The 23,130-nt window shown below is 43.8% G+C and overlaps 1 protein-coding gene across 2 annotated transcripts; it reads left to right on the forward strand.

The window, feature by feature from the left end:
- The first annotated feature begins 386 nt into the window (after positions 1-386).
- Positions 387-22,911, forward strand: LOC106578016 (kinesin light chain 2). Of its 2 annotated transcripts, none has more exons than XM_082965227.1 (15): positions 387-822; positions 2,488-2,736; positions 4,090-4,212; positions 4,476-4,659; positions 6,524-6,740; positions 6,880-7,069; positions 7,207-7,380; positions 7,584-7,683; positions 9,796-9,845; positions 10,102-10,169; positions 10,293-10,401; positions 14,271-14,417; positions 18,488-18,612; positions 18,807-18,864; positions 19,474-22,911. In XM_082965227.1, the coding sequence occupies exons 2-15, from the start codon at positions 2,506-2,508 to the stop codon at positions 19,555-19,557; spliced, it is 1,860 nt and encodes a 619-aa protein (XP_082821353.1). In that variant the 5' UTR covers positions 387-822; positions 2,488-2,505; the 3' UTR covers positions 19,558-22,911. The 2 variants fall into 2 exon arrangements, with proteins under 2 accessions (XP_082821353.1, XP_082821354.1); XM_082965228.1 differs by lacking the exon at positions 387-822 and adding an exon at positions 1,026-1,187.
- The last annotated feature ends 219 nt before the right edge of the window (positions 22,912-23,130 follow it).

Raw genomic sequence — 23,130 nt, forward strand, 5'->3', positions numbered from 1 at the left:
TTACTTTTACTCCACTACATTCGTAAATAAAATGTTGTCGTTTTTACTCCATACATTTTCCCTGACACCCAAAAGTACTCGTTACATTTTGAATGCTTAGCAGGACAGGAAAATGGCCCAATTCACACACTTATCAAGAGAACATCCCTGGTCCTCCCTACTGCCTCTGATCTGGCCGACTCAATAAACACAAATGCTTCGTTTGTAAATGATGTCTGAGTGTTGGAGTGTGGCTATCAGTACATAAAAACATGACAATCGTGCCATCTATATAACCTAATATATGTTTACATTAGAATGAGAAAAAGGAATACCTACTGCCTCAACACCATGCCCCTTCCCCTCCATGCCTGCCCCTTCCCCTCTCGTTGGGGGGCGGTGATGTCATAGCGCCAGGGCTGAGGCTGTGGATTGTGGGAGAATTCGGACAACAGCCATTTTCGGGTAGTGACTGTCATCCTTGGAACACACTTCTAAAACTGTGAGAGAACGTACCAGTCCCACACTATCTGGATAGAACGATGCCGACTCACAGCAAATAGTGTTCCTGTATTTTGAGCGCTGCTCCGGTTCAAGTTGCGGAAGACGAGGACGTTGACTAGGCTAATTCGTGGCAGGCTCGAATTCATTAGCTAGCCATCCAGCAACGCTAGCATAATTGGTTACAATGTATTGCTTGGAATTTGCTAGTTTTTAGACGGCAGCGACTTTATACAACGGGATTAAAGCCAGTGGTGTTTCGTGGGCTATTTTTATAGCGCAACAGGCCGAGTAACGTGTCATCAGGATTTAACCGGCGGGCGGACTGGGGAGAGAGAGAAGGTAAATAACTTAAATGTCTATCGTGGTGCAAATACTCACTTTTGTTATTAAGTTACCTGACTACATTTAACAATTTGCTTAGCTGTAGAAAACGTAGAAATCATTTAAGAAAAAAATCTGTGATATTATACCGTCAACCTTTATATAAGGGCAGGTTTATATCGGTAACGTTATCTCCTCAGCCTTGCCGTTGTCATTGCGGTTCAGGAGCGTCGCCCAGTCTTACAAAAAGAGATGGAAGTGGAGCATCACAACAGTCGGTCGTGCTTTGTTTGAGGTCGAGGTAGCCAGGGGCAGCGCACTTGTCTTGGGGGAAATAGAACCGTTTCGGTTAAGGTAACGTGTGGATTGAGAGTCAATACGAGGTTTGTCAGTGTATTTTTAACAGTATATGAATTGTATTGGCTTATATTTTGACGTCCATTCGAGAGAGCTAGGCTACTAAATCATACCTGTGGTCCTCTCCCAGACCAGGCTCGTGATATCACCAACGTTCTACAATGTTGCAGATCGAGCTCGTCTTGGTTCGCTACATTGTTTCGACGAGTCATCGCTTATTTTAAGTGTTGGGGAAATTGTTATGGTCCTCATTGAATTAGCATAGATACTTTGTACTGTGCTCTCACGACCGCATCCATTGCAGAAAGCCATTGCAGAAGCATATTGCGTTATGGGCCTCAAACCTGCCTCTATACCTTACAAACATGTCGGGAGTGTTTTTTTTTTTTGTAGGACACGAGCCTGTGTGTGACATTTAGGCCTATCATTCTTTGTATGAAATAGGCCAAGATCTTATAATAGATTAGGTCTCTCAAAATACTGAATGTATTTTATTTCCTTGTAATGCTCAGCTCTATCGATCTCCTTCATTGATCCTCTGTCTCTCATTTCTTGTTATCCTGTGAGAGGGGCGATTCCGAAAGTGTGTTGGTCCATATACTAGGTTACTATTGACAGTAAGATGGATCGACAACAAGAGTTGCAAATTGCCAAACGTTCCATACAGCGTTTGAGAGATTTGTTAGTTGTGGCAATCGGATGGGAAATTACGGGACCGCTCATATTGGTGCATTGCAGTCGATGGATTGTGCGGGTGGGGAAGGGAGGAGGGATGAGGAGGGAGGTGATTTGTGTGGGCGAGGGCCGCTTGGCGGCGCGAGAGGAGAACAGGTGCGCGTCTACAGCAGAGGAGTGGAGGAGAAGTCGCGGAGTCGCGCATTTCTGCTCGGGCCAGCTATGTCTGCGACGATGCGTGTCTTTAACTTCCATGATTCCATTTAGTCAATTCTGTTCTCGCGAGTCGCGATAAAGATTGACTATAAAGGTAGTGCCACGCAAACTATGTATGGAATAGCTTTGTAACTGAAATGCTCATTAATTAGTTTATTCAAGCTCAAAAGATTCGAGTCCCATTGGAACAGAGGCAGAGGGCCCAGAGGAGTGAGCTGTGGCATGGTTGTTTGTTGGTAACAGACTGAACAGTTGTGGGAACAAAATCTCTGAGGGATTTTGTTCCTCTAATGCTCATCCTTGAAATAATCTCATAATCGGACATAATTTTTAAGTCTTGTAATATGATTAGATGACTCTTCCTCTAACTAGCCTTGATTCTAAGAGCTTCAAACAAGAATATGCTAACTCAAAACTAATCTCTCTCCCCTCCAGTGTGTGTGAACTCAGGTTATGTCCACCATGGTGTACCCACGCAGCGAGGAGGCCCTGGAGCGCCTGACCCAGGATGAGATCGTGCTCAACACAAAGACTGTGATGCAGGGACTGGAGACACTCAGAGGGGAGCATGCCCAGCTCCTCACGTCCCTGCTGGACTGCACCCAGCCACCTGCTGCCCAGGAGAAGTCAGGCCTGCTGCGGAAGAGCCTGGAGGCCATAGAATTAGGCCTGGGAGAGGCACAGGTAGGAGAGAGATGTGGGGGAAAGAAGGTGTTGTGGGATTCAGTGAGGGGGGTGAGAAAGATAATTGGGACAAGGATAGATGGGGTTGAGTGGGAGATGCTTACTACTCCGGTTTAGAGGTACGGGATTATGTAATGATGACAAATCATGAGTGAAGGGGGAAAAGATGATTCTGGTCCTCGACGACATGGTACATTGTGTGACTAAGACTCAACCAGAGGATTTATTTAGAATAATGTCTCTTATAGAAAGAGAGGACGTTGAATTATAGAGAATAGGGCAGTTGTTCTTCCTGTAGGAATCTGCCAGTGGGAATCTGCCTTAGACACTGATGGACTGATATAACATGAAATGCTTAAAAGAAGGTCCCAAAAGACATTCAAAGCTTTCCCTCCGACTCAACTCACTCCTCCACCTCCCCACCCTATTTTGAATAGAGTAGAATAGAACAATGTATTATTGTCCTCCAAAGAGGACGTTATTTGCACTGGTCTCAGAATAGGTTACAACAAGCAGTCAGTCATGGGAGGTAGCCTAGTGGTTAAATCGTTGGGCTAGTAACCGGAAGGTTGCTCTTCGAATTCCCGAGCCGACAAGGTGAAAAATCTGTCTGTGCTCTTGAGCAAGGCACTTACCCTAATCGCTCCAGAGTCTCCGTTGATAATAGGATATGCAACAAAAAAAAACATTTCCAATTTAACCATGTATATATACACACTTGTACATGTGTAAAATAGAACAGAAATAAACACCCACTAAATTAATATTATTATACACATGCATTCCCAGACTACCACTCCCCCTTTGAAACCAAAACATTATCAAAGCGTTCCTGTATTATTTTAATCCATCCCCCCCTATTTGCCAGGTTGTCATTTAAAATGAGTTGGCTCCTAATTGACCTGCCTAGATAAAGGTTAAATAGATCAAGCAAAGTCCCTCTCTTCAGGTGATCATCACCCCAAGGCTAGCCGCTTACTCTTTAGAAACTAGAACATTCTCAAAGCTTTCTCTCTTCCTTCAATTAACCTTCTTGAATCAATTTCGGTGGCCTTTGCTGGAAATCTAATTAGCATAATATAGATCCCCATAAATATCTGTCTGTCTAAGCTAGAGATATCTTTTTTTTTTGCATGCATGCATCGTCTCAATCGCCGATATCGGCCTTCCGCATCTGCGGTGAATGGTGTCAGAGCTTCAGCGGTGTTTGTCAGACCATGAGGCTTGACTGTATGAGTATATTTTTTTGGGGATACCTAAATGGGTCCTTATAAGAATTCCATAACTTAGTAGAACCCCTCCCCCTGGCTTAGACTCTAGAGGGTTAACCCCTCCCTCCCTCCCTCTCCCCAGGTGATCATTGCCCTGTCGGGTCACCTGAGTGCTGTGGAGTCAGAGAAACAGAAGCTAAGAGCCCAGGTCAGACGACTGTGTCAGGAGAACCAGTGGTTAAGAGATGAGCTAGCAGGAACACAGGTACGTGTACAGCATATCACTACATACTGCTTGCACTGGTAGTTCACGCTTAATATCAATGGTTTTCAGATGTTTCTAGACCCAAAGTGATTAAAACGTTTTGAGTCCATGTCCCAACGTACACTGTCGATGGTGTGGGATGTGGGCTCATCTCGTCAATTTAGATTTTGCAGTATGCTATCATTTTAAACCCTTCCAAAGCAAAACATTTGTCGAGCTTCACCTCCATCACACTCATATCCCCTCTCCTCTCCTCCCCCCAGCACAAGCTGCAGCGTAGTGAGCAGAGTGTTGCCCAGCTGGAGGAGGAGAAGAAGCACCTGGAGTTCATGAACCAGATCAAGAAGTTTGACGACGACGTGTCACAGTCTGAGGAGAAGGCTGCAGGGGAGACGTCTAAAGACAGCCTGGACGACCTGTTCCCCAACGATGAGGACCAGGGACAGGGTATGATGATGATTGACTGTTTTGATAGATTGATTAATAAAGAAGAGGACCATATAGGGGAATCCCACAAGTCTAAATCATTAACATCGTATAAAAAAAATCTGAATATGTTTACTATGTGTCCAACCCAGAGACTGTAGTCAACACCTGTAGGAGAGTAATAGAGAACCCAACCCTGTGACATCATCAGCTGCAGCAGAGCACTAACGTTGATGATGTCACAGGGTTTCATTCCCAAATGCCGATAGACATATTGAGTAAAGTCCAGTTGGAGCAATGTACAAAGAATGAGACTTACAGCTCTCTCTCTAACGCTTCCCCTCCCCCCTCCCTTCTCCGCTGTGTTTCCCCCCTCCCTTCTCCGCTGTGTTTCCCCCCTCCCTCCCTTCTCCGCTGTGTTTCCCTCCCTCCCTTCTCCGCTGTGTTTCCCCCCCCCCTCCCTTCTCCGCTGTGTTTCCCCCCTCCCTCCCTTCTCCGCTGTGTTTCCCTCCCTCCCTTCTCCGCTGTGTTTCCCCCCTCCCTCCCTTCTCCGCTGTGTTTCCCCCCTCCCTCCCTTCTCCGCTGTGTTTCCCCCCCCCCTCCCTTCTCCGCTGTGTTTCCCCCCCCCCTCCCTTCTCCGCTGTGTTTCCCTCCCTCCCTTCTCCGCTGTGTTTCCCCCCTCCCTCCCTTCTCCGCTGTGTTTCCCCCCTCCCTCCCTTCTCCGCTGTGTTTCCCTCCCTCCCTTCTCCGCTGTGTTTCCCCCCTCCCTCCCTTCTCCGCTGTGTTTCCCCCCTCCCTCCCTTCTCCGCTGTGTTTCCCCCCTCCCTCCCTTCTCCGCTGTGTTTCCCCCCTCCCTCCCTTCTCCGCTGTGTTTCCCCCCCCCTCCCTTCTCCGCTGTGTTTCCCCCCCCCTCCCTTCTCCGCTGTGTTTCCCCCCCCCCTCCCTTCTCCGCTGTGTTTCCCCCCCCCCTCCCTTCTCCGCTGTGTTTCCCCCCTCCCTCCCTTCTCCGCTGTGTTTCCCCCCTCCCTCCCTTCTCCGCTGTGTTTCCCCCCTCCCTCCCTTCTCCGCTGTGTTTCCCCCCTCCCTCCCTTCTCCGCTGTGTTTCCCCCCTCCCTCCCTTCTCCGCTGTGTTTCCCCCCTCCCTCCCTTCTCCGCTGTGTTTCCCCCCTCCCTCCCTTCTCCGCTGTGTTTCCCCTCCCCCCTCCCTTCTCCGCTGTGTTTCCCCCCTCCCTCCCTTCTCCGCTGTGTTTCCCCCCTCCCTCCCTTCTCCGCTGTGTTTCCCCCCTCCCTCCCTTCTCCGCTGTGTTTCCCCTCCCCCCTCCCTTCTCCGCTGTGTTTCCCCCCTCCCTCCCTTCTCCGCTGTTTCCCCCCTCCCTTCTCCGCTGTGTTTCCCCCCTCCCTCCCTTCTCCGCTGTGTTTCCCCCCTCCCTCCCTTCTCCGCTGTGTTTCCCCCCCTCCCTCCCTTCTCCGCTGTGTTTCCCCCCTCCCTCCCTTCTCCGCTGTGTTTCCCCCCTCCCTCCCTTCTCCGCTGTGTTTCCCCCCTCCCTCCCTTCTCCGCTGTGTTTCCCCTCCCCCCTCCCTTCTCCGCTGTGTTTCCCCTCCCCCCTCCCTTCTCCGCTGTGTTTCCCCTCCCCCCTCCCTTCTCCGCTGTGTTTCCCCCCTCCCTTCTCCGCTGTCTTTCCCCCCTCCCTTCTCCGCTGTGTTTCCCCCCTCCCTTCTCTGCTGTGTTTCCCCCCTCCCTTCTCCGCTGTGTTTCCCCTCCCCCCTCCCTTCTCCGCTGTGTTTCCCCTGCCCCCTCCCTTCTCCGCTGTGTTTCCCCTGCCCCCTCCCTTCTCCGCTGTGTTTCCCCCCTCCCTTCTCCGCTGTGTTTCCCCTCCCCCTCCAGCCCAGCCCAGCGGAGAGGTGGCGGCCCAGCAGGGTGGCTATGAGATCCCGGCCCGCCTGAGGACCCTCCACAACCTGGTGATCCAGTACGCCTCCCAGGGGAGGTACGAGGTGGCCGTACCCCTCTGCAAACAGGCCCTGGAGGACCTGGAGAAGACCTCCGGACACGACCACCCTGACGTGGCCACCATGCTCAACATCCTGGCTCTGGTCTACAGGTGTGTGTGCGTAGGATGGATGGATGTGTGGATAGTTTTAGATACACTTGCTCAGATGAATAGCTGGCTGAAGACTTAATGGTTAATTATAGGTAGCACATGTATTAATCTTCTAACATGATGTGATGTTTTGTTCCAGGGACCAGAACAAGTACAAAGAGGCAGCCCACCTGCTGAATGATGCCCTGGCCATCAGAGAGAAGACCCTGGGGAAGGACCACCCTGCGGTAGCCGCCACTCTCAACAACCTGGCTGTACTCTACGGGAAGAGGGGCAAGTACAAGGAGGCTGAGCCCCTCTGTAAGAGAGCCCTGGAGATCAGAGAGAAGGTATGGATCATAAGAGTTTTTCCTGGTTAGGTCATGTGGTCAGATAAATTCATAGCCCATGATAACTCACAAGTGAAACTATATGTATGACTTGTCCTTTCCTGTAGGTAAAGTCTTTTAAATGGTTGTGTGTTCAGGTCCTGGGGAAGTACCACCCTGATGTGGCCAAGCAGCTGAACAACCTGGCCCTGCTGTGTCAGAACCAGGGAAAGTACGAGGAGGTGGAGTATTATTACAGACAAGCCCTGGAGATCTACCAGTCCAAACTGGGGGCTGACGACCCCAACGTAGCCAAGACCAAGAACAACCTGGTAGGGAGGGAGGGAGGGAGAGGGGGGCTAGACATTGTTGAAGAGCTACATTTTCAGTAATGAATTCCTGCTGAGAGATTTATTCAAGTTGAACAGACTGATGTTTTTTTGCGATCTTGGTATTGTTACATTTATTGGCTTGTGTATTGAATTGAGTTGTATTTTCGCATCAAACCATTTGAGGTTTCATCTCATCTCTCTAGGCTACATGCTACCTCAAACAGGGGAAGTTCAAGGATGCTGAGTCTCTGTACAAAGAGATCCTAACCAGAGCACATGAGAAGGAGTTTGGATCAGTCAACAGTGAGTCTCCTATGACCAGCAGTCCTACAGTGGACATTAACACAACACTCACTGACAAACTACGGCTGCGTCCTAAATTCCCAACCTGGCCCCATTCCATCATGGCCAGCTAATCATGCCCTCATTCCTAATTGGCATATAACACTCCTCACCTCTCCACCTGATAGATGATGTGTGGTGAACTTTCTGGCACAAAATGGTTGCCATGCATACACCCAGGTGGGTGCGACACATTGCTGGTGGATGAGGTGAGTTTCCCCCTACTGTGTAAAGCTTTTTGAGTACCTCGGGAGAAAAGCACTATATAAATCCAATCAATTATTATTAATTGGCACCCTATTCCCAAATGGCACCCTATTCCCTATGTAGTGCACTACTTTTGACCAGAGCCCTGTGGGAATAGGGTACCATTTGGGATGCACCCTACTACTACATTTACCACCAGACCAACCACCTCCAACTCTATGTAGCATTAGAAGAGGTGTGAATCAACAGTATGTCCATTCTGGCTGGGACTACCCAGTAAACCCTGTGGTAATTGGCTGGCCATGCGTGTCCTGGCCAGTCAGTCAGTTCAGGGGTTCAGGGCTAATACAGGCTCTGTCGTGTGTGAAGCATGTTAATGCAGCACTGCCTTGAAGCCAATCAAACCCTTAAACACTGTCACGCTCAGTACAGCACAGTACAGGGGTCTGGCATGGGACACTTTGTGTTCCCACACACACTGTAGGTTTCACAGAGTTAGCATTGTGGAATACTCTTTAATGATATGCCATAAATTAATCCATTTTGGTTTTAAATGCAAATACCTTTTATTTGTTGTGTGAGGGAACATAAGGTATATCAAATGTATACGGTTCATAACATATGGTATACGGTTCATAATGTACGGTATATGTGTGGTATACGGTTCATAACATATGGTATACGGTTCATAACATATGGTATACGGTTCATAACATATAGTTTATGGTTCTTAACATATGGTATAAGTGTGGTATACGGTTCATAACGTATGGTATACGGTTCATAATGTACGGTATATGTGTGGTATACGGTTCATAACATATGGTATACGGTTCATAACATATGGTATACGGTTCATAACATATGGTATACGGTTCATAATGTACGGTATATGTGTGGTATACGGTTCATAACATATGGTATACGGTTCATAACATATGGTATACGGTTCATAACATATAGTTTATGGTTCTTAACATATGGTATAAGTGTGGTATACGGTTCATAACGTATGGTATACGGTTCATAATGTACGGTATATGTGTGGTATACGGTTCATAACATATGGTATACGGTTCATAACATATGGTATACGGTTCATAACATATGGTATACGGTTCATAACATATGGTATACGGTTCATAATGTACGGTATATGTGTGGTATACGGTTCATAACATATGGTATACGGTTCATAACATATAGTTTATGGTTCTTAACATATGGTATAAGTGTGGTATACGGTTCATAACGTATGGTATACGTGTGGTATACGGTTCATAACGTATGGTATACGTGTGGTATACGGTTCATAACGTATGGTATACGTGTGGTATACGGTTCATAACGTATGGTATACGGGTGGTATACGGTTCATAACGTATGGTATACGTGTGGTATACTGTTCATAACGTATGGTATACGGTTAATAACATATGGTATATGTGTGGTATACGGTTCATAACGTATGGTATACGTGTGGTATACGGTTCATAACGTATGGTATACGTGTGGTATACGGTTCATAACGTATGGTATACGTGTGGTATACGGTTCATAACGTATGGTATACGTGTGGTATACGGTTCATAACGTATGGTATACGTGTGGTATACGGTTCATAACGTATGGTATACGTGTGGTATACGGTTCATAACCTATGGTATACGGGTGGTATACGGTTCATAACGTATGGTATACGGTTAATAACATATGGTATATGTGTGGTATACGGTTCATAACATATGGTATACGTGTGGTATACGGTTCATAACGTATGGTTCTGGTCCGTGAAACAAAATATATGAATATACAAATAAAACTGTGCCACTCATCCCCTCCTCTCTTCATCCCCTTCTCTTGCAGATGACAACAAGCCAATCTGGATGCATGCGGAGGAGAGAGAGGAGAGCAAGGTAGCTGCAGTATGACTGATCTGAACCATGGTCCTACTGTATACCTGTTAATGGCAGCTTATAAACTCTGATGGATGGGTAGACCAATAGGACTGAGATAAAGACAGAGAATATTAATGTATTAATAATAGAGGAGGCTTTATAATAAGGTCATAATTAATGTCTACTGCTGCTAACTGCCCCTCTATTCTCCCGGCCTTTCCGCTCTCTCTTATCTCTTTCTCTATTTCTCTCTCGCTCCTACTTTCTCTCTCAGGGGAAGAGGAAGGAAGCTAGTCCCTGTGTAGAGTATGGGAGCTGGTACAAGGCCTGCAAAGTTGACAGGTGAGACTTAGTATTAAACTTAATTTGAATGGGAGATAAATACACAGAACTCAGTGTTTTACATTATATTAACATTGTGGTTTAATGATGACATGATGTTGACATGTACTTCATTCCTGTCAGTCCTACTGTCAATACCACCCTGAAGAGCCTGGGGGCGCTGTACCGCAGACAGGGTAAATTACAGGCAGCTGAGACACTGGAGGAGTGTTCTACCAAGACACGCAAGCAGGTACTGGTAATACACTGTCAGGTACTGGTAATACACTGTCAGGTACTGGTAATACACTGTCAGGTACTGGTAATACACTGTCAGGTACTGGTAATACATTATTAGTGATACATTATCAGGTACTAATAATACGTTGTCAGGTACTAGTAATACACTATCACTATCAGGTACTAGCAATTCATTGTCAGGTACACAATTGGGTACTAGTAATGCGCGATCGGGTACTAGTAATGCGCGATCGGGTACTAGTAATGCGCGATCGGGTACTAGTAATGCGCGATCGGGTACTAGTAATGCGCGATCGGGTACTAGTAATGCGCGATCGGGTACTAGTAATGCGCGATCGGGTACTAGTAATTCACAATAACTATTAGGTGCTAGTAATTCAGTGTCAGGTACTAGTAATACGCTATCAGGTACTAGTAATTCACTGTCAATATTAGGTACTAGTAAGTAGAGGTCGACCGATTATGATTTTTTTCAACGCCGATACCGATTTATTGGAGGACCAAAAAAAGACGATAACGATTAATCGGGCACTTTTTTTATTTTTTATTTACATTTTATTATTTATTTTTGTTTTGATTTTCTTGTAATTTTTTTTGTATTTTTGTATTTAAAAAAATAAATATAAATATATATTTTTTTATTGGTAATTTTTATTTATATATTTTTTTAAATCTTAATTTATTTGTAATAATGACAATTACAACAATACTGAATGAACACTTCTTTTAACTTAATATAATACATCAATAAAATCAATTTAGCCTCAAATAAATAATGAAACAAGTTCAATTTGGTTTAAATAATGCAAAAACACAGTGTTGGAGAAGAAAGTAAAAGTGCAATATGTGCCATGTGAGAAAGCTAACGTTTAAGTTCCTTGCTCAGAACATGAGAACATATGAAAGCTGGTGGTTCCTTTTAACATGAGTCTTCAATAATCCCAGGTAAGAAGTTTTAGGTTGTAGTTATTATAGGAATTATAGGACTATTTCTCTCTATACGAGTTGTATTTCATATACCTTTGACTATTGGATGTTCTTATAGGCACTTTAGTATTGCCAGTGTAACAGTATAGCTTCTGTCCCTCTCCTCGCTCCCACCTGGGCTCGGACCAGGAACACATCGACAACAGCCACCCTCGAAGCAGCATTACCCATGCAGAGCAAGTGACGTTTGAAACGCTATTAGTGCGCACCCCGATAACTAGATAGCCATTTCACATGGGTTACACCAGCCTAATCTCGGGAGTTGATAGGTTTGAAGTCATAAACAGCGCAATGCTTGAAGCATTGCGAAGAGCTGCTGTCAAAACGCACGAAAGTGCTGTTTGAATGAATGCTTACGAGCCTGCTGGTGCCTACCATCGCTCAGTCAGACTGCTCTATCAAATCATAGACTTAATTATAACATAATAACACACAGAAATACGAGCCTTAGGTCATTAATATGGTCGAATCCGGAAACTATCACGTTTATTCTTTCAGTGAAATACGGAACCGTTCCGTATTTTATCTAACGGGTGGAATCCATAAGTCTAAATATTCCTGTTACATTGCACAACCTTCAATGTTATGTCATAATTACATACAATTCTGGCAAATTAGTTCGCAACGAGCCAGGCGGCCCAAACTGTTGCATATACCCTGACTCTGCGTGCAATGAACGCAAGAGAAGTGAACGCAAGAGAAGTGACACAATTTCACCTGGTTAATATTGCCTGCTAACCTGGATTTCTTTTAGCTAAATATGCAGGTTTCAAAATATATACTTCTGTGTATTGATTTTAAGAAAGGCATTGATATTTATGGGTAGGTACATTCGTGCAACGATTGTGCTTTTTTGCAAATGCGCTTTTGTTAAATCATCCCCCGTTTGGCGAAGTCGGCTCTCTTTGTTAGGAAGAAATAGTCTTCACACAGCTCGCAACGAGCCAGGCGGCCCAAACTGCTGCATATATCCTGACACTGTTGCAAGAGAAGTGACACATTTTCCCTAGTTAAAATAAATTTATGTTCACAGGCAATATTAACTAAATATGCAGGTTTAAAAATATATACTTGTGTATTGATATAAAGAAAGGCATTGATGTTTATGGTTATGTACACGTTGGAGCAACATGTACCTAAGCGATTATATGCAACGCAGGACAGGCTAGATAAACTAGTAATATCATCAACCATGTGTAGTTAACTAGTGTTTATGATTGATTGTTTTTTATAAGATAAGTTTAATGCTAGCTAGCAACTTACCTTGGCTTCTTACTGCAGTCGCGTAACAGGCAGGCTCCTCGTGGAGTGCAATGTAAAGCAGGTGGTTAGAGCGTTGGACTAGTTAACCGTAAGGTTGCAAGATTGAATCCCCGAGCTGACAAGGTAAAAATCTGTCGTTCTGCCCCTCAACAAGGCAGTTAACCCACTGTTCCTAGGCCGTCATTGAAAATAAGAATGTGTTCTTAATTGACTTTCCTAGTTAAATAAAGGTGTCAGCATGTTTTTGTTTTTTTTATCAGCCAAATCGGTGTCCAAAAATACCGATTTCCGATTGTTATGAAAACTTGAAATCGGCCGACCTCTACTAGTAAGTCATTATCCAGGACTTGTAATTCACTGTCACTATCAGTTACTAGTTGTACGCTATCACTATCAGGTACTAGTACTACACGATCAGGTACTAGTACTACACGATCAGGTACTAGTACTACACGATCCAGGACTTGTAATTCACTGTCACTATCAGTTACTAGTAATACGCTATCACTATCGGGTACTAGTACTACACGATCAGGTACTACACGATCAGGTACTAGTACTACACGATCAGGTACTAGTACTACACGATCAGGTACTAGTACTACACTATCCAGGACTTGTAATTCACTGTCACTATCAGGTACTAGTAATACACTATCACTATCAGGTACTAGTACTATGGTATCAGGTACTAGTACTATGCTATCAGGTACTAGTACTATGCTATCAGGTACTAGTACTATGCTATCAGGTACTAGTACTACGCTATCAGGTGCTAGTACTACGCTATCAGGTGCTAGTACTACGCTATCAGGTGCTAGTACTACGCTATCAGGTGCTAGTACTACGCTATCAGGTGCTAGTACTACGCTATCAGGTGCTAGTACTACGCTATCAGGTGCTAGTACTACGCTATCAGGTGCTAGTACTACGCTATCAGGTGCTAGTACTACGCTATCAGGTGCTAGTACTACGCTATCAGGTGCTAGTACTACGCTATCAGGTGCTAGTACTACGCTATCAGGTGCTAGTACTAAGCTATCAGGTGCTAGTACTAAGCTATCAGGTGCTAGTACTAAGTTATCAGGCGCTAGTAATTCACCGTCACTGTCAGGCGCTAGTCATTCACCGTCACTGTCAGGCGCTAGTCATTCACCGTCACTGTCAGGCGCTAGTCATTCACCGTCACTGTCAGGCGCTAGTCATTCACTGTCAGGCGCTAGTCATTCACTGTCAGGCGCTAGTCATTCACTGTCAGGCGCTAGTCAGGCGCTAGTCATTCACCGTCAGGCGCTAGTCATTCACCGTCAGGCGCTAGTCATTCACCGTCAGGCGCTAGCAGTGATACGCTATCAGGTAGCAGTGATACGCTATTGCTATCAGATACTAGTTCTACGCTATCACTCAGTTACTGCACATTCAGTCAAAAAATCTTTTACTATGCAATCATTCAAAAAGCAGGTCCTACACAATCACTGAAAAAGAAGGTACAAGCACTGAGACACTGACGGTGCAATTATCAAAGGCTGTAGTCTAGAGTCTTGAAGCTCTCACATACACTCTGTTTCAACCCTGCTGACATTTAGGATTCATTATCATGTTCCCCCCCAGGGTATAGATGCCATTAACCAGAGTAAGGTGGTGGAGCTCCTGAAGGATGGGGCCCCAGGAGGGGGTGAGCGACGGCAGAGCCGGGAGGGTCTCAACGGGCCCCAGCGGGGGGACTGTGAGGGGGACGACGGAGCAGAGTGGAACGGGGTACGAACCTCCTTTGTCTTATTGTTGTTGAAAGATGAAGCATTCGTAAGAGTGAACATAGTCAAATTAGGGCTGGGCTATATATCGAATTAATTCCAATACATGTTTTTAGCAAGAATCAATGTTTTATGGTCTCGTCTCCTTCGCTCCTTCTGTGCTGTGTGTACTGTGCACCTTCACAGACACCAAGCCCCTTCCCTACCACTCACAACAAAGAGACTAAATATCACTTCTTTCTCTCTGACAACAAGCAGTTTAAATTCGCAATTTGCATTTGAGGTTTGGTCCGACATAACCGGTCTTCTAGACACACGAAACACATTCAGACATAATTTTACTGTAATAGAGGAGAACTTAACTTTTACTTTACAATACTTTCTTTGTCTCAACTCCCAACTTTCAGAACATAGCAGACCCTACTAAAACGAGAGTATCAATGAACATGATTGTGGAAAATGCGAGCAGCATTTTAGCCACAGACTGTTATGTGCTAGCTGTCTAGTCTGTGTTTTAGAAATGTGCAATGAGCATAAAAATATACATTTGTTTAAGGAATTGCCAACTCATTTTCATTCTGAGAAATAAGCATCTTCTTATCCAGGTAGACCACTTGATTTCAACAACTAAACAAAATGAACAGGCTATGTTGTTCAAATAGTTGGAGACGGACTGGAGGGTGTATTCATAACTGTTCTAACTTGTTAGCAAGCAAATAGATCCAACTTGGCCAGACTTTAAATATAAAGATTAGCTGGCTACTTACTAGCCATGGGCTTGTGCTTGAGAGATAGAAAATGAACACAGGTCTCATTAACAATAATACCTGCTACCAGAGGTTGGTCATTATTCGTAGATGTGCATGGTTCTGGTTACATTTGTAACAAAAGGGGCATTTTCATAGACAGACTTGAATTCTTTATCAGTGATTATTTCAAAAAAGCAGGTTCAACTAATGTTATTATTAGTGGGTCTTATGGTTGAAGGATTATATTTAGCCTAGGTATAATTTTACAAGCCCTGAATTCATAAAATTATCCCAAACTGTTGGAAATGCAGTGTATATACCTTTAATTGTGCAACAAAGCTGATTTTATAGAAAAAACTATTGAGATATATATTGTGAATCGCCCGTAAATTTGAAAAATGACGTTTTTTTTTTTATAGCAACAATTAAAATTTGCTATCTAGCTTAAATCTAGTGTGTTTGTTGTGCCTGATAAAGACATTGATATACAGTACTGTGCAAAAGTTTTAGACACGAAAATATGCTCTAAAGTAGGAATGCTTTCAAAAATAGACATGTTAATATATTATATTTATCAATTAACTAAATGCAAGGTGAGTGAACAGAAGAAAAATCTACGTCAAATCCATATTTGGTGTGACCACCCTTTGCCTTCAAAACAGCATCAATTCTCGTAGGTACACTTGCACAAAGTCAGGGATTTGTAGGCATATAGTCAGGTGTATGATTAAACAATTATATGAAACAGGTGTTAATGATCATCACCCAATATGTAGGTTGAAACACAATCATTAACTGAAACAGAAACACCTGTGTAGGAGGAATAAAACTGGCTGAGAAACAGCCAAACTCAGCTAACATGGTGAGGTTGCTGAAGACAGTTTACTGTCAAAAGTCATACACCATGACAAGACTGAGCACAGCAACAAGACACAAGGTAGTTATACTGCATCAGCAAGGTCTCTCCCAGGCAGACAGGGGTTTCCAGATGTGCTGTCCAAGCTCTTTTGAAGAAGCACAAAGAAACGGGAAACTTTGAGGACAGTAGACGCAGTGGTCGGCTAAGGAAACTTACTGCATCAGATGAGACTCATCATGCTTACTTCTCATCGCAATCGGAAGATGTCCAGCAGTGCCATCAGCTCAGAATTGGCAGAAAATAGTGGGACCCTGGAACACCCATCTACTGTCCAGAGAAGTCTGGTCAGAAGTGGCCTTCATGGAAGACTTGCGCCCAAAAAGTCATACCTCAGACGTGGAATCAAGGCCAAGCGACTCAACTATGCACGAAAACACAGGAACTGGGGTGCAGAAAAATGGCAGCAGGTGCTCTGGACTGATGGATCAAAATATTTGGCTGTAGAAGAAGGCAGTTTGTTCGCCGAAGGGCTGGAGAGCGGTACACGAATGAGTGTCTGCAGGCAACAGTGAAGCATGGTGGAGGTTCCTTGCAAGTTTCGGGCTGCATTTTTGCAAATGGAGTTGGGGATTTGGTCAGAATTAAGTCTCCTCAATGCTGAGAAGTACAGGCAAATACTTATCCATCATGCAATACCATCAGGGAGGCATCTGATCGGCCCCAAATGTATTCTGCAGAATGACAACGACCCCAAACATACAGCGAAAGTCATAATGACTTATCTTCAGCGTAAAGAAGAACAAGGAGTCCTGGAAGTGATGGTATGTCCCCTACAGAGCCCTGATCTCAACATCATCGAGTCTGTCTGGGATTACATGAAGAGAAAGAAGCACCTGAGGCTGCCTAAATCCACAGAAGAACAACCTACCTGCCGAGTTCCAAAAACTGTGTGCAAGTGTACCTAGAAGAATTTATGCTGTTTTGAAGGCAAATGGTGGTCACACCAAATAATGATTTGATGTACACTACCGTTCAAAAGTTTGGGGTCACTAAGAAATGTCCTTGTTTTTGAAAGAAAAACAATTTTTTTTCGTCCTTTTAAAATAACATCAAATTGATCAGAAATACAGTCGACATTAATGTTGTAAATGACTATTGTAGCTGGAAACGGCATATTTATTTTTATGGAATATCTACATAGGCGTACAGAGGCCCATTAGAAACAGATGCCTCACAAGTCTGGCAGCTTCATTAAATCGTACCCGCAGAGGCTACTCTGGGATGCTGGCCTTCTAGGCAAAGTTGCAAAGAAAAAGCCATATCTCAGACTGGCCAATAAAAAGAAAAGATTAAGATAGGCAAAAGAACAGACACTGGACAGTGGAACTCTGCCTAGAAGGCCAGCATTCTGGAGTCGCCTCTTCATTGTTGACGTAGAGACTGGTGTTTTGTGGGTACTATTTAATGAAGCTGCCAGTTGAGGACTTGTGAGGCCTCTGTTTCTCAAACTAGACACTCTAATGTACTTGTCCTCTTGCTCAGTTGTACACCGGGGCCTCCCACTCCTCTTTCTATTCTGGTTAGAGACAGTTTGCGCTGTTCTGTGAAGGGAGTAGTACATTTTTTTACATTTTACATTTTAGTCATTTTAGCTCTTATCCAGAGCGACTTACAGTAGTGAATGCATACATTTAATTTCATACTTTTTTTTTTCTGTACTGGCCCCCGTGGGAATCGAACCCACAACCCTGGCGTTGCAAACACCATGCTCTACCAACTGAGCTACAGGGAAGGACTGTAGTAGGACTCTAGTACACAGCATTGTATGAGATCTTCAGTTTCTTGGCAATTTATCGCATGGAATAGCCTTCATTTCTCAGAACAAGAATAGACTGATGAGTTTCAGAAGAAAGTTCTTTGTTTCTGGCCATTTTGAGCCTGTAATCGAACCCACAAATGCTGATCCTCCAGATACTCAACTAGTCTAAAGAAGACCAGTTGTATTGCTTCTTTAATCAGAACAACAGTTTTCAGCTGTGCTAACATAATCGCAAAAGGGTTTTCTAATGATTAATTAGCCTTTTAAAATGATAAACTTGGATTAGCTAACACAATGTGCCATTGGACACAGGAGTGATGGTTGCTGATAATGGGCCTCTGTACGCCTATGTAGATATTCCATTAAAAATCTGCCGTTTCCAGCTACAATAGTCATTTACGACATTAACAATGTCTACACTGTATTTCTGATCAATTTGATGTTATTTTAATGGACGAAAATGTGCTTGTCTTTCAAAAACATTTTTGAAAGCATTCTTACTTTACAGCATTTTTTCACTCCTGCCTTAAACTTTTGCACAGTACTATAAGTAATAAAACATATTTGAAAATAATAACATGCATCAAAATGTACTTTCTGTTTTAGAGGCCACTCCTTAATATGCAGTGGTTGTCTTGTTCTCTCAGGAAGGTAACGGTTCGTTGCGTCGGAGCGGCTCCTTTGGGAAGATCCGTGAAGCGCTGCGCAGGAGCAGTGAGATGCTGGTGAAGAAACTACAGGGCAGTGGCCCCCAGGAGCCCCGCAACCCAGGGTGAGAGAGACTGTATGTCTGCACCTTAGCCCATCACTGCTCATACTGTGTTTGCCTCAGGGGGTTTGTTCTTTATTGGGGAGTCGACAAGGCACCTGAGTTGGTAACCTAATGTTAAAAAGGAAAACCCAGGCAATAAAACTTTTTCTATTGAGGCTAATTGAATCCTTAATGTCTGTCTGTGTGTTCCTCAGTATGAAGAGAGCCAGCTCCCTCAACTTCCTCAACAAGAGTGCAGAAGACCCCTCACAGGTACCTGGTGTTAGCCGTCCATCACTGTCACTGAGCTATTAACCTGTTAGTTACCAGCCAAGGACTGCTGTCACTGAGCTATTAACCTGTTAGTTACCAGCCAAGGACTGCTGTCACTGAGCTATTAACCTGTTAGTTACCAGCCAAGGACTGCTGTCACTGAGCTATTAACCTGTTAGTTACCAGCCAAGGACTGCTGTCACTGAGCTATTAACCTGTTAGTTACCAGCCAAGGACTGCTGTCACTGAGCTCCTGAGATATACGTCTGAATGAAATGATTTGACTTTCATTAGTGTCAGATTTAGTTAACACTATGTTGTTTGGTGCCTACCCTTTATCAAACATTGTAATTATTTTCATCTCTAGAGCCTACTTATTGCCTACCTCCCTACTCTTCTACATTTGCACACACTGTACTTGTATTTTTCTTTTCTATTGTGTTATTGACTGTATGTTTGTTTATGTGTAAATCTGTGTTGTTTTTGTCGCAGTGCTTTGCTTTATCTTGGCCAGGTCGCAGTTGTAAATGGAAGTTGTTCTCAACTGGCCTACCTGGTGAAATAAATAAATAAAAACATCCTTTCTGTTTTCTCCCTCCCTCTCTCCAGGATGCCAACACCGGTCTATCAGAATGCAGAGGACTGAGTGCCAGCAATGTGGACTTGTCAAGACGCAGCTCCCTGATTGGTTAAACAGAGACAGGAGGCGGGACCAGGAGGAGGAAGGTACATTGACGGGACCAGGAGGAGGAAAGCCCAATGAGGAGAGGCAGTTTTCCTCCCAAAGCGATTAAAACACACTTCAGATCCAACACTCGCATTCAAGACATATTTTCTAAAGAAACAAGAAAAAGCATTGCAAAAAAACCTGACTTGACGCTTTTAGTGACTCGGACGTCTCTGTGTCTGCTTCACTGTATACTTCGCTGGCATCTATCAAACAAGTACAGAAAATCATATTTAAACGGCATGCTGCTTACTAGAACGTGGAATGTTTGCACTAGACACTCATCATGGTGAGTCTGAGGCATATCATCATGACAGAATCCATATTGTTCTATTCTGATTTATATCATATTGTTCTATTCTGATTTCTATCTTAACCCGCACACTCTCATGCAGACATTCAACCTTAGGTAGGCTAGTTCTATTATGATTTCTATCTTAACCCGCACACTCTCATGCAGACACTCAACCTTAGGTAGGCTAGTTCTATTATGATTTCTATCTTAACCCGCACACTCTCATGCAGACACTCAACCTTAGGTAGGCTAGTTCTATTCTGATTTCTATCTTAACCCGCACACTCTCATGTAGACACTCAACCTTAGGTAGGCTAGTTCTATTATGATTTCTATCTTAACCCGCACACTCTCATGCAGACACTCAACCTTAGGTAGGCTAGTTCTATTCTGATTTCTATCTTAACCCGCACAGTCTCATGCAGACACTCAACCTTAGGTAGGCTAGTTCTATTCTGATTTCTATCTTAGAGAAGTGTAACCGACGTCAGTGTGCCGCTAACGGTTTAGCTTCCTCCACCGTCCCTGTCTCCATCACGGGCTCGAACCAGTGATCCTCTGCTTCGCAACACATGTGACTGCCCTCCATGACAACGTGTGAACACGATTGAGCTATACAAAAGGTACCAATTGGTTAGCTCCATCGGCGACATTTCAAGCTAGCTGCAGAGCATTACGGTACATTCTTAACTCTGTTACAGAAACGTCACACTCAGCTCACTAGTGGCGTGATTACTGAAAACGCTAACAACCCATTCAATGGAAATCACAGTGCTAGAGCCATATAAATCATATACGTTTTTAAGACGAGGTATGAACTACAGCTGTTAGAAAATTCAGCGAGGTAAAAGACAGATGGTACACAATCTTTTTGGGATGTCAAATAAATCGGTGTATTTAAACATCATCTGGGAGAAAAAAACGGCACTGACCAGTTTAACCACTCCTTTTTGCTGTCTGAATGGTTATGTATATACAGGTTTAAGTTATTTTCTATTTCTTTCTTTGTATATAGCGCACAGACATGTTCTTGTTTAAACTGGTTAGAGGTTAGGAGAACCTCTGATTTGGAGACAGACGCTGGAAGAGGACAGTCAGAAAAGAGTGAAGAGAGAAACGGGGAGAATATCGGCACTTAATGGGTGTCCTGACTTCTTGTCCAATTTTCACTTAGTCTCCCACTGACATCAAGTGAAAATTTGACAAAATGGAGGTTAGAATTTCCCTCTGAATCTATAGCCTGATCTGGTCAGATATGTTTGTGCTCTAATCAACTACTGTTCCGTTCGTTGCCTTGTCAGACAATTATGAACGTGACAGATAAGAGTTGGCTAAAGGTCAAACATATTAGAGACCAGGTTCGTATTCATTAGGCACTAAACAGAAGAAAACGGACTGAAACAGGGACGAACTACCTGGATTTTTACAATAAGAAACACTAGTTTTCATTTTCTGTTGCAAAAAAACGTTTCGTACGGTGTGCACTAATGAATGGCGAGACCAGGCTAACTTAGTTCATCTCAGACCTGGGAAATGGACTGGAAATGCTGACGTGACAAGCAGCACCAGTGTATCTCAGTCAGTGTGCAGCCTGTTAGCAAGGCGTGGTACAAATGCCTGTTTCGCTCCACCACTGAAGTCCCATTTCTCTAAAGTGATCAGGTGGTGTTGATACTGAAAAACACATTATTAGCCTGACTGATGCTGTGGAGGTGAATGTGCTCCTATGTTGAGCGTTGGTTTTAGCAAATGCATGGTCACATGTCTACCACAGCACAACGTTTCTCCCCCAATCAAATATAATTAGATCTCTACATAGTTGTAATGCCCTCTTATTAGTTAAAATGTTACAATACAGTGCATCTGTTTCTGTAAGAGGTAAGCATTAGGCATCCCGTATGTACTCTATCATGGCCTCTATTTCTAGTAGCGGCAGTTATCTGTCCTTGGTTGGCCTTTACTGAGTAATGAGAGCATGATATGTCCTTATCTTTTTATATAAACAATGATCCTTTATTATGACTTGTTGTCTGGAAAGAATCCGATTGGTTTACAGAAAACTTATCTCTGATCTAACCAATGACAGTCCTTCACCAAATGTTCTCATCATTTATGTCTTATTCTTGTCTGTGATTGGCTCCAACCTCAAGTGACGATGTGCGGGGTATTGTTGTTGAACTCTGAATGATGATTTGAATGTTGGGTTTTACTTTGATGAGGGGCGGGGCGGGGAGGGAAGAGGTTGACCGTGTACTGTGTTGTGTTGGCTCTTTTTAAGTGTCTGGTTTGTGAGTTAGGAGTCCCAAGACTGATGCCAAGAGACTTGGCCAACAGAATGTATATTAGTATATTTCTTTGAGAAGGAGAGTGGTCCTAATGAGTTTCACCTCCTGATTGTGTTGCTAGTGCAATGTAAAGTGGGGATGGGATGGATTATTGATTTTTACTGGGGAAACCGATGAAACGAAAGCTTAAGTATGTGACAAATACAGGCTAGAAGGGCTGAGGAGGAGAACACTGATGATGAATGATAACGGGGGAAATAGAAATATGAAGTGCTGTTCGGTGAGAAAAGCGAGAGATTCAGTGATTGAAAAGAAATAGAAAATGGAACATTGGCGAGAGGAATATGGAAAAGTGCTTTAACTTTCATTGCAGCAAATAATGTACAGAATTGTCGATCTCTGTCACACTCAACATGTGCAAGCACCCATGTTGTGTAGCTATGTAAAAGTCTGTTGAAACACTGGACTGTAGTCTGTAGATCTCTGTAGATGCTGTATTTACACACCAACAAATGTTTCAAAGAACACACCTAAACAGTGCTCCTCCTACAAATGTATACCACATGTTCATGTAGAAGTAACAACACCCTCCTCACCATCTGTGAATCAGTGTGTCACTATGGAAACTAGAATGTAGCCATGGAGGGAGGAGTGGGGGGGATATCAATGTTAGTGGCCAACAGCCTTGTGTATATTTTATTAAAGGTTCAATAAAGGAAAAACTCCACTTTTCAAACTGATCCTGATCTGTTTGTTTCGTCATTCTTTTAACACTTTGAAACCGCTTGATTGAAATGAGTTTTAAATACAGATATTGCATGTGTAACCAGGGGCATCCTGGAACACAAGTTACCAGTTCTATTTCACATAAACGTGTGTGTGTGTGTGTGTGTGTGTGTGTTCGTTCGTTCGTTCACACCCTGGGCTGAGGGTGTTAACTGTGTTTGTAGTGGAGGATG

This window comes from Salmo salar, chromosome 18 (assembly GCF_965601325.2).
Source record: "Salmo salar chromosome 18, fSalSal1, whole genome shotgun sequence".
NCBI lineage: Eukaryota > Metazoa > Chordata > Actinopteri > Salmoniformes > Salmonidae > Salmo > Salmo salar.

Bases quoted from the DNA above. Each gene is read 5' to 3' on its own strand.
- LOC106578016 (XM_082965227.1), top strand. From the start codon at position 2,506: ATGTCCACCATGGTGTACCCACGCAGCGAGGAGGCCCTGGAGCGCCTG. The intron at 4,660-6,523 runs GTATGATGATGA...CTCCCCCTCCAG, and splicing joins CGATGAGGACCAGGGACAGG to CCCAGCCCAGCGGAGAGGTG. The intron at 14,418-18,487 runs GTACGAACCTCC...TTGTTCTCTCAG, and splicing joins ACGGAGCAGAGTGGAACGGG to GAAGGTAACGGTTCGTTGCG.